The 12466-nt window shown below is 40.8% G+C and overlaps 1 protein-coding gene across 1 annotated transcript in view; it reads left to right on the top strand.

Moving 5' to 3' along the window:
* LOC126184234 (single-minded homolog 1-like) overlaps positions 1 to 12466 on the top strand; it is a 146268-nt gene that overhangs the window by 100352 nt on the left and 33450 nt on the right. The window contains exon 6 of the mRNA XM_049926604.1: positions 2089 to 2288. Coding sequence (XP_049782561.1) covers positions 2089 to 2288 — 200 coding nt within the window. The remainder of the gene's footprint in view (positions 1 to 2088; positions 2289 to 12466) is intronic.

Here is a 12466-nt window from a genome sequence, read left to right as displayed (position 1 = left end):
CAAAATTGTTCGAGAAATGTGCTAAAACTGAAAGCAAAGCTGCCAGACTCGGCTGTTGTTATGTGAACTCCTTCAAGTTGAGTTCCCGTACCAGGTTTCGTGGTAATGTGCAGCAACAAGAAAGACCTGCGCTAGTAAGATAAAAGTTATTTCCGCTTGGTGCTATTTATACAACACAGGCCCAGGGTCAACTGGGATTGTTGTAAATGGAACTGTATGCTAAATTCTAGCGTATCAGAAAGCACTTAGGAAAACTGTTTCCCCAACTAGATGGGGCGGGTTGGCGACGGCCCTGTTGCCACCCTTCAGCCATTGATTTTTTAAAATAGTTCAGAGTAAAATAAAACAGTTATTGAGGCTAAAATACAGGTGGTGTTGTTTATGAAAATTATGACGGTGATCTAATGTATTCTAAGTCTCAAATAGGGCGATGTGGTACGCCATCATGATAATTCTGCTTGGGGACTGGGTTGTGGGAGGCCTTGGAAAGAATGTTAGGAAAAAGATGAGCGATGTCTTTGTGGAAATGATCTAATAGTTGGGTTGCAGATGTTAAGACAGGAGTAGAATGTCAGTTGCACATGGAAAGAGTGGGTTGGTGCGTTAATTTGGGGTGAGATGGTTAGGGTAGGTTATACTTGGAAGGAGGGCTAGATCTCGGGTATGAGTTGACAGTCTGGGACGGGAAGGCAAGTGAAATTCCGTTGGGTGAGGATATGAAGTGCATGAAGAGGGAAAGTGGGTGGCATCTTGATAGAGGCGAGGCAACTAACCAAGGTTAAGGATGTTGGAGACTATAGGGTGTTTATGGGAGATGTAGGAGAGGCCTAGGAGTTATAAGTGTTGGAGGTGATGGGGAAATTGTATTAACTGCTAAAGGAAATCGGTGTCGTAGCGTAGATGGATACGGAAGGCAAGGTCGAGTGCATTGCACTCTAGGATTTTGAGGAAGTCGTAAAACTTTGGAAGAACAGTAGTCTATGCGATATAGATTAGCATGAGACGGATGAGGTCTTGTAGATATGGAAAATGGTTGGGCCTTTTAACAGTTTTAATAGTTCCAATCTATTGTAGGCTTTCTTTTGACGGTTAGTTCGTGGAGACTCGAGGTTAGTTTCTGATCGAGTGTTAGTCCAAGATAGTGGGAGGTTGTAATTAAACCTTCGGTACAGTTGCAGACAGTCAACATCGGTTTGGCCAAGTTGAACAGGGCTCTGCTCGTAAAGCTGTTTTATCAAAAAACGGCAGTAGTACTGCTGCTCTTCGCGAGAATCGATGCATTAAAGGGATATGAGAGGTCCTCTTTCGGCACTGGCGTTGAGGATTATGGTTCGGAAGTTCATCGGCCGATCGTTCCAAACTGCGTGCCCACCAAGATCACCAGATTTGAACCTGTGTGATTTCTGGCTGTGAGGTTACCTGAAAGACAGTATTTATCAACGGGACCGTAACAGACGTTGAAGGCTGAGGAGGAGCATAGCGAGGGAGGTAGCCAACATCCCACCTGAGATGTTTCGGGGTTTCGGGTAGCAGTATATCCCTCTCTAGTGCGGTTCCAGGCTGTTATGGATGCAGACGGTCGCCGCATTGACCAACGTTAGTAACGTGGAACATAAATATGGTACGCTATTAACAAATGTTACCCTCTTATATGGAAATTAAAATGTTTTTCTTTTAATAGTTTATCCGTTATTTCTATTCCTCGTATCCTTACAAATGTTTCCACGAAGTTTCATTGTCCTACGATCACTGGTTTTCATGGGGGCCCTCTCAAGCAAGGAAGTTTAATTATAACCGCCGTGTATTACAGTGTTTTATTTTACTGTGACTGGATGTTTGTGGACTGCGAGATAAAGTTTTCGGGTAAGGAAAACTCGGATAGTTTTTCCTAAGATTAGTTTCTTTTTTGCATTGTACAGCTATATTAAGAGAAAAATATAGAAATGAAAGAAAACAAGAAGAATGCAGTTGAAATAAAAAAAGTGGTTGTTACTGGCATTGCCTTTATTATGATTACTATTCCTCATATGAACATTAGCACCAACAGTAGTGTTTATTATATGTAGCCACTTGTTGTGTGTGTGGCAGGTGATCCACTGCTCGGGCTACCTGAAGGTGAAGCAGTTCACTCTGGAGTCTTCTCCGTACGACAGCTGCTACCAGAACGTGGGGCTCGTCGCGGTGGGCCACTCGCTGCCCCCCAGCGCCATCACCGAGATCAAGCTGCACTGCAACATGTTTATGTTCCGCGCCAGCCTCGACCTCAAGCTCATCTTCCTCGACGCCAGGTTCGTGCCGCCCTGCTCCTGCGCTTCCTCCCCTGCTTTCTTCTGACGACTGTTTGTTTAAGGCATATCTATACCTACATCGCTGGCCACCGTGAAGGCGGCATGCAACAGACGTCAAATTGGCACGATACGTATTACACATTGTTGTTGTGCAAATGATAAACTTTCCAGCACAACCGCACTGTCTACATCTAGTGTATAAGGGGAGAATACATAGTCGGTTTCTCATTCATAAATCGCATTTACTTTTTTTTTTTTTTTCTTTAGGAGATCTCGTGAACGTGTCGGAATTCGACAGTGAAGGATCGTGTCCTATGGAAAATGCGGGTTATCGTTCCACAATGTTGCTGCACGCGCTGTCCAGGTTCCCAAGACTGTCATGAGAATACGGAATCGATGGGTTCAAGAGGTTCATACTCGAAACTATGCAGAATCTCATTAGTTCCACACGACTAGCGCACGAAGGGAAAGACGTATTGTTCATTCAGCCTTCCAGTCGTACAGTCACGTCGCGTACTTTGAGTCATGAAATAGCCCGCTTCTCCTGAAGCGGTAGAATACACTGCAGTGATGTGATCGACGACAGCACTAGACAGATGGGTAGCAACTTTGGACAGCAAGCGCTACATTTATGATGTGTTAAGGCCAGTGGCTGTACCCTGCCTCGTAAAGTTATCTTTTAACAAAATGTTCAAATGTGTGTGAAATCTTACGGGATTAACTGCTAAGGTCATCAGTTCCTAAGCTTACACACTACTTAACCTAAATTATCCTAAGCACAAACACACACACTCATGCCCGAGGGAGGACTCGAACCTCTGCCGGGACTAGCCTCACTGTCTATGACTGTAGCGCCTAAGACCGCTGGGCTAATCCCGCGCGGCTATCTTTTAACAAGGTAATGCAAGTTCATGCGTTGCCCTTGCTGTCCTGACGTTCCTGGATACAGAGGCTGCTCCGCCGTTGCCCTGGTAGCCACGTTTCCAGATCACTCACCCACTGAAAACGTGTGGTCGTGGATAACCAAGAGACAGGCACGCTCCCACTCACCAGCCACTACGATTGATGAAGTTTAGTACAAAGCTGAAGCAGCATTGAATGATGTATCCACGTCTGTCAGCCAAGTTCAGTTCGTCACGATTTCCACCAATTTTAGAGACACTGCGCCAAAGCTGACAGCTCTACGAACAAAATTTCGCTCCATATACACTCCCATATCACTTACAAAACTAATCATGTTTTCTGTAGTATTATATCCGTACAATAAGTGAAACTGTATTAATGCTACTCTTCCTGGAGTTACAGTTTTAATGGCCAGCAGTGGATCTGTGTACCCGTGGTGGAGCGAATTTCGCACCAACCTCAGCGGTTTTCCATCTTATTCCATTCGCGTATGGAACGAGGGGAAAATGATTGTGTGTATGCCTCTGTGGGCATTCTAACACCGTTTATCGACTTTCATTCTCCCTACGCGAGCAACTCGATGGTGGCTCCAGATGCGTTTCCCCTTTTATGTTCTGTGGATTTTTCCCTGGAATAATAATGTTTTGTTATTACATGTGATACTTATAAAAATAAACGTATTCGAACACATGCTTGTCTGTCCCCTCCATTCTACCACACACACACACACACACACACACACACACACACACACACACACACACACACAGAGGGAGAGAGAGAGAGAGAGAGAGAGAGAGCAGTATTATGACTAAAATCGGTCACAGTACCCGTAAAATAATTCTTCAGTTCGTAGCACTTACTCAGAACTATTAAAACAAATTCAAGTCTTCCACGCGCCATCCCTACCACAGATTTTACGTGTTTCATATCTCTTGTTAGTACTGCCACTAAGTATTTAAACGATACGACGTGCTCCTGATATTCACCTCTGACGTTGTATTCGGATGCTATCAAATTCTTTCTCTGTGTTTATTTCAGTTCAAAGACAATTCGCATTCCTTTTATCAGATGTAAATACTTTGTTCATTTACTCTGAATTACCGGGGGAGGTGATGCGGCGGTAAGACATTGGATTCGGGAGGACTACGATTCAAGCTCCGTCTGCCCATCTAGATATACCGGTAGATTTCCTTGAAATGCTGAAGAAAAACGCCGAGGTGATTATTTTGAAGAGTAGACGGCAGATGTCCTTCATGAATATGAGATTTTGCTCCGCCTCTAATCTCTTAGTCGTCGACGGGACGTTAAACCCTAATCTTACATCTTCTTTTGCATTCTGAATTTCTCGGTGAGCATGACTGATCTAGGAATCGAATTTGTGTTGTCCAGAAATAAGTTCATCAACTTACCGATGTTTTTTTACAGGTGAGTTGGCAACATTATTTACGCAATTGATTGTTTCCTGAACGTGACAGACAGCCAAAACCTGAAAATAATACGGCACATGAAAATCGATGTTATGACTCGATTTAACACTGATCCTATAGTGCTTCGCCGTGAGACAATAATGCCCCATTAAAGTTAGTTCTGAGTGACCGGAAAAGTTCCAATGTAACTCGTTTCTGAAAACAACAAATGGTGAGAAACCGAAAATGCAACCTCATGAAAGCTAACGGAATTCCTACTGAAAACGACTGCGAAGTCTATTTTTGCCTTGGAATGTATTCACGTTTCTCTGTCGAAGCTATATATAGCGGTTGAAGTTGCGGTTTTGCTCAGCAATGTTTCAACCCAGCGTCGAAAGGAATTTTGTTCTTTCCTTGATAAACGTAACACAGCAAAGTGATTTTCTATTGTTTCCATTGTTTATCTCAACGGATATTGTGAATTTAACATAATAAAAGGAAAGTGCAGTTACATTGATAAGTAATTATTTATACCTTACCTCGTATTTTCCGTGGCTGTTAGCAGTAAAATCCAGTCGACGGTTAAGCGTAAATTTCTAAATATGGCAATGGTTAGAATTTGTCCTAATTCCCCATTTTATTCTCAAGGCACTTAATACAGGCTGGCCAAAATAAAACTGGCCCGAATAATGTTTACAAGCCTGACATGAAATAAATTACACTGACTAATGAACAGGAGAACCACTTTTCTTCAGAATACACTGGTAATGGCCTCCCTTGACGTCGATGCAGTGCTGTGCGTGTTTTGTCAATCTGTCAGAAACCGTAGCAGCTGTGATTGGGAAATGGCAGTAACAGAATTTTCAGTATTCCGCTGCATCTCATCCAATGTGAAACAATAAAGAATGATTTCACAGCTCCTGATTCTCCAATCTTCGAAAAAAAAAATACAGGGCGAGAGATCATGCGATCTTGGAATCTTGGATGCCAGGATAGTTTGCTGCCCCTGTTGTCTGTCCTTTCGTCATCCAACGCCTTTTGAGCTCGTGGCAAGGTTGCAAGTGCGGTGTGTTTTGTTGCTCCATCTTGCTAATTCTTGCTCACCTGTTTGCTGTTAACATTACGTTGCCGCGACTTCTAGGGAACGCTTTTGGAGTCATTTTCATTTTGGCCATCCTGCATTATGCGTCCTATCTCTCATGTTCTCATGTTTTCAAGACGAAAGAAACACGTTCAATCCTTTTTTCATTTTAAACTCACGAAGAGAAAAATATAATAAATTCGTCCATTTAGGTTAGTAATGAGTTACGACGCCGTTTTCAGCTAAATAATTATTAAGTCTGCAATAATCCACGATTAGATTTTCAAGAAAAGTGTAGACATTAAATCACGACCGATTTTTGGCAAAGTCCGGTACAGTCATCAACACTGTACAACGCAATTTCTCGCATTGCGATATACAAAGTGCTTATTTAGAGCACTTTCACAGTTTAGCGCTTAAAGGGCGAATGATTAGTTGATACACTACGCATATCCCATACATACACATGATTCGCGTATGTTCGTTAATCAGTTTCTTTTCTGAGGATGCAGTAAAGGAAACAAAGGAGAAATTTGGTAAGAAAAATAAATTTCAAGGAGAAGAAAAAACATTTAAGATTTTCCGGACGACATTGTAATTCTGCCAGAAACTGCAAAGTACTTGGAGGATCATTTGAACGGAATGAATATTTTCTTGAAAAGAGGTTATAAAATTTACATAAATAAAAATAAAGCAAGGGTAATGAAATGAAGTCTAATTATACCAGGAAGTGCTCATGGAATTACATGAAATAAGACGCTAAAAAGTAGTAGATGAGTTTTGCTATTTGGGCAGCAAAATAAGTGAAGAAGGCAGAATCATTGTGGATATAAAATGCAGACTTGGAACATCAAGAAAACCTTTTCCGAAAATTAGATGAGTAAATCGGATAACTAATGAAGAGGTGCTAAATCGAATCGGAGAGAAAAGAAGTTTATGGCACAGCTTTTTGAAAGAAATGATTCGGTTGATATGGCACATCCTAAGACATCAAAGAATAGTAAGCACGTTTCAACTATACTGTTGAAAACGTACATTCTGCATCTACATCTACATGGATACTCTGCAAATCACATTTAAGTGCCTGGCAGAGGGTTCATCGAACCACATTCACAATTCTCTATTATTCCAATCTCGTATAGCGCGCGGGAAGAATGAACACCTATATCTTTCCGTACGAGCTCTGATTTCCCTTATTTTATCTTTGTGATCGTTCCTCCCTGTGTAAGTCGGTGTCAACAAAATATTTTCGCATTCGGAGGAGAAAGTTGGTGATTGGAATTTCGTGAGAAAATTCCTTCGCAACGAAAAACGCTTCTTTTAATGATGTCCATCCCAAAGCCTGTATTATTTCTATGACACTCTCTCCCATATTTCGCGGTAATACATTCGGTAATTAAACCTGTCTTAATTATCAATCATCTTTTTAAATAATAGTAATGTTTAAAAAGATAATACTAAAAAAATTGTAGTTAATCTTCAGCAAAGCTGTTTGTGAGTAATAAAGGGATGCATTGTGCATAAATAAACATAGTTCTTCCTACAATAAAATAAGAAAATAGTGCAGTCACTAGCATTGCCGAATCTGTGTGAAGTGATGTAGTTTAACACAGAACACACAGAGGAAACTTTAGACGCATATGGGTAGCCGTGAAAGCGTGAAAAAGCTACGTCTGTAAAATGCAGCTGATCCATCAACGTTTTAGTGCATCATATTCTCATTTACTGTGGACGTAAACATTTAAGTAATGTGATTTTCAGTTGACTTGTTTTTCTTTCCATTGGTTCCTTAGTCACTAAAGTCTTGACTACGTGTGGTTGTGTATCACTTATAATCATTCCGTAACTGTAGTACAAGATCTGAAGTGTGCAGAATTTTGGCTGTAGCAGTGCATAATTCTAAATATTCCTGTATCTCATCTAAATGTGAGTCATTCGTCTACGAAACAAACTACCCAGTAGCATGCGTCCGATCAATGTGTTCCCTAATCCATTATGAAGAAAATTGAATCAGATTAGGCCAGTATCAGCAATACTTATCTGCTGGCAAGTTTGAAAAACAATTCCTTCGCTTCATATCGTCAGGTGCAAATATTATCGACCGCCTACGACGGTTAGAGCTCTGCGCGGATGCGGATTTTGCTGTTGTTGTGGTTTTCAGTCCCAAGGCTGTTTTGATGCACCTCTATTCTAAGAGAACCTCTTCATATTATTATTATTATTATTATTATTATATTTATCTTCTTTGAGATGTACTCTGTCTATGCAACTAAAAAAAGGGCTGTTTCTTTTATGCCGCATGCGTTTTGCTTGCTTTTATTTAAAAAGCGTCCTCTGTGGCAATTTTTGGAATTTGTTATCGCATCTAAGTGCCATCTGGAATTGTGACTCGTTGTTCTGTGTACATCAGGAGGTACGATTTTCGGGGTTTGCGAACACAACTCATCTAAACACTTCACACGTTTTTAAAAAAGACATAGCGAATGTGATGTATTTAGATGCTTGAAAACGCCGAAAAATGGATATTCTGGTGTATGCAGAAGAACAAGGGACAATTCCAGGGGTTACATAAGTGATACTCAGAATTTAAAAAAAAATCACTACTGAGGATCTTTCATAAATAAAGAAAAAATAACAACAACGAAGACTCTTCATTTCTGCGTAACTCTTGCAGCCGCCGTCCATTTTAACCTGCTTGCTTTAGTTAAGCCTTCGTCTCCCTCTACCATTTAAGCCCGCCACAGTTCCCTCCATTACCAAACTGACGACACCTTGATGTCTTACCAACCGATACACCCTTTTAGTCAAGCTGTGCCATTAATTCTATTTAGTACCACCTCATTAATGATTCGATCCACTCTTCTAATTTTCAACATTCTTCTTTAACACGGCATTACAATTCTCTTCTTTTCTGAACTGTTTATCGTCCACGTTTCACTTCCGTGCAAGGCTGCACTCCAGACAAATACCTTCAGAAAAGACGTTTTAAATGTTAAATTTACATTTTTGTTAACATATTTCTTCCTTTCTGAAACGCTTTTCTCACTATTGCAGTCTCCATGTTTTGTTCACTCCGCTTCTGCCATCGTCAGTTATTTTGCTGCCCATACAGCAGATATCATCGATTACCTTTAGTATCCCTTTTCTTAAGGTAATTTCGTCAGTATCATTTTATTTAATTTGACTACATTCCATTACGCTTATTTTACTTTTGTCGATGTTCATCACACGATCTCTTTCCAAGACACTATACATTCCGTTCACCTGCACTTTCAAGTCCTTTACCATCTCTGACAGAATTACGATGTATTTAGCAAGCCTTAAAGGTTTTCTTTCTTCTCCCTGAACTTTTCGCTTTCCAAATTTCTCCTAGGCTTTATTTACTGCTTGCTCAATGTAAGCCTTTGGTAATGTTGGGGAGAGACTACAACCCACTCTCACCCCTTTCGCAAGCATCTCCCCCCTTTCTAGTCCCTTGCGCGCGGATATCGAATAACTCTTTGGCGGATAAGAGCCTGCATCGATAGATATCCGCCGGTATATCTGCAGATATCTGCAGTTATAATTACTTTGTAAGTAAATTTTAAAAGACAGTGTGAGTGTTACGATTTTCATCTATTTGTATTAAATATGATAAGTAATTACTGTTTTAAGTCACTATTCTTAATCATTCGAGTCGGAGGGCCACTGTATTGTTTCGAATGCCGTGTTCTGATAAGGGCAGATGATGTAAGGGTGAAAGATGGGGATACGCCCTTCTTCCTAGTTTTCGCGCAATTACGCGTACGTTCTGCTTCCATCAAACCAGACTTGCCGTCCGTGGTTCCCGAGCGGTTCTAGGCGCTACAGTCTGGAACCGCGCGACCGCTACGGTCGCAGGGTCGAATCCTGCCTCGGACATGGATGTTTGTGATGTCCTTAGGTTAGTTAGGTTTAAGTAGTTCTAAGTTCTAGGGGACTGATGACCTCAGAAGTTAAGTCCCGTAGTGCTCAGAGCCATTTGATTTGAAACCAGACTTGCATACCTCCAATTTCATTTACAGTAACAGAGATAGGTTAGGGCATAACCGAAAGTTGTCACAAAGCGACATGCTGTTCTATGATACTCGCTCCACTGGAATCTTCGTTCCATGGTCTGACTCATGTCTGTATGTCACATACGACATAAATAATGTATCAACGTTTCTAATGGTTCAAATGGCTCTGAGCACTATGGGACTTAACATCTATGGTCATCAGTCCCCTAGAACTGAGAACTACTTAAACCTAACTAACCTAAGGACAGCACACAACACCCAGCCATCACGAGGCAGAGAAAATCCCTGACCCCGCCGGGAATCGAACCCGGGAATCTACGTTTCTATTAAATGTATTTATAAGTATGCAGTGGAACGCTTATTATATTGAGAACTGTAGCACGTTAACGTGGTTTACGTTTCTGTTGAATTGAAGTATCTTTGATAAACGAAGAATATAGACGTTTTTAACAATATGAAACAAATGATGACAACTTTTAACACTTCATTTGACTTCCCACTGTTTGACTTCCCACTGTTGCGCAAATATTCCCCAGAAAAGTTCACAAAATCCGTATACGTACTTATGGCAGAAAGCTGTAACTTACCAATAGTATCAAGAATGTGTCAGGCTGTGTTATATTAACATGTGGTCGCGATAGGCCTCAATTTTCTTAGTCAGTGAATTGCAAATTACCAGTTTCTTCCATTAACGGACGAATATTTAGGCTCCCATCAGAGCTTCGGCTACCGGACGGGTTAACTGGTTTAGAAAATTTTAATGTCTTTGGATGCGGTGAAGGATAAGGATCCTGCGTTTGCGGATAGCATGTCTCGCAGACCTCCAACGATAGTGTAGTCTCAAAAAGGAGCTCTCGATAATTATCGGTTAGAAATGATTTTGATCGAGGGAATTGTCAGTGGAAGAGACAACGGAAATCCGTGATGGGGCGGCGGAGGGTCGTGTGAGAACTTGCGGTGGTCCGCCACCCACCTCCATGAAACGGGAGCCGCGTCATCTCGCGCGCACATAAAGATTGGGTTACGCATGGGGGCTCGGCCCGCCTGGGAAGATACTCGATATTCTACAGCCCGCAAATAGCCCTCTCGCCACAAGTAGCTCAGCCTCCGGTGTGATTTACGTCGTTCAACCAGCGCTCCCTGCCGCCTCTGTGCCACCGCTTCGTACACACGTGCCGCAATAAACACGTTGCCTGGTTTTCTATATTTCTGAAAAGCACGTGCTGATTAGGTAACGTTAGCTTAGGAGGCAGCGCGGCGAGTCCGACTGAGGTCGCTGGCTGCTGCACTAGCTGGCCTGGCTGGATGTTAGGTGGTTTTTCACAGTCACTTGGATTTGTGGTAGTTCATCATGGGTAATGCACATAAGCCATTGAAACGAGAAAACGCGCGGAAGAAAGTTTACACATACAGTGAAGGTTTCCTATGAGCATGAAACTGTGATCCGTGTCATGTTTCTGTACATAAAGTTTTGTCAACGGTAAAATAATAAATTTTTTTAAAAAGGTTCTGTAATACTTTTAAAAATTTTCAAGAACTGTCTACATACTACTTTTTTTTTTTTTTTTTTTTTTTTTTTTTTTTTTTTTTTTTTTTTTGCTACTGATGATCACTTTCGGTAGCTAACTACCATCTTCAGGTCGGAGAAGAGGCAAATCAAAAGAAAAATTGCCTTATGTAACAAGTTGTGTAAAAATTGCTGTTGACTTTCGTTAAAAAACTTACAGGGATTTAACATACCACTTACAGTATTATAAATGCACTAGCAGTCTGCAACACCTTTGCATCGTCCATAATATTCTAATTTAAAATCTCCAGGTAAAATCCCTTATGTACAGTCTAAAACCAACGCCGTTTTAGGCTGTACATAATGGATTTTATCTAAAGATTTAAAATAAGAATGTTATGGACGATGCAACGGTGTTGTATACTGCTAGTGCTCTTATAATACTAAGTATGGTATGTTAATTTCCTGTAAATTTTTCATATAAGCCAACAGCAATTTTTAAATAACTTCTTAATTAAGACACTTTTCTGTTGGTTTGTCTTTGCTCAGCTCTGCAAATGGTCGCGATTGAGACAAAAAAAAAATTTTTTTGAAAGTTTTATAAAGTTTTACAGAAAGTTTTTAAAATTGTTATACCTTTGCATTTGATTATCTGCTGATAATCGCTTTCTCCTATTCTCACAATGCCGGATATATTCAATACAGTTTTGCGTCCTAGTGCTGCAGACATTTTCAGTCACTATAAACCGGTTGTTAACAGATTTTTAAAATTTAAATACACGTAGGCGAAATGCATTATCTTCCTTGTGCCATTTGAAACGTCCCCTTAGAACAATTTTACATGTGAAACGTCCACTTAGAACAATTATACAAGCCTGTGCTTAACCTGACACACAATATTATTTAGCGCAACGCAATCTGACTTTCAACAACCCCTACAAAACAATGGCCCTGACTAACTTTAACCTATACCTTTTACAAATCACTTACCTCACAAAAATCTTCGCTACTCAAGCTACTGCAAAACAGCGAGCGCCACTACTGCCAGCTAAATAAAAGATTCAAACTACTGAAGGTACTAACTACTGATAGGGATAGTTAGCAAATGAAAGATATTAATAGAGAACAAACAATGTATTTACCTTAATATTCATAATTGACATTCAGTCTTACAAATTATCAAAACTCCGCCATCTCTCTCCCCACATCCACCACTGCTGGCGGCTCACCTCCAACTGCGC

This window comes from Schistocerca cancellata, chromosome 4, assembly GCF_023864275.1.
Source record: "Schistocerca cancellata isolate TAMUIC-IGC-003103 chromosome 4, iqSchCanc2.1, whole genome shotgun sequence".
NCBI lineage: Eukaryota > Metazoa > Arthropoda > Insecta > Orthoptera > Acrididae > Schistocerca > Schistocerca cancellata.
The sequence above is the reverse complement of the archived record's forward strand: the minus strand, read 5'-3'. Positions and strand labels throughout refer to the sequence as shown.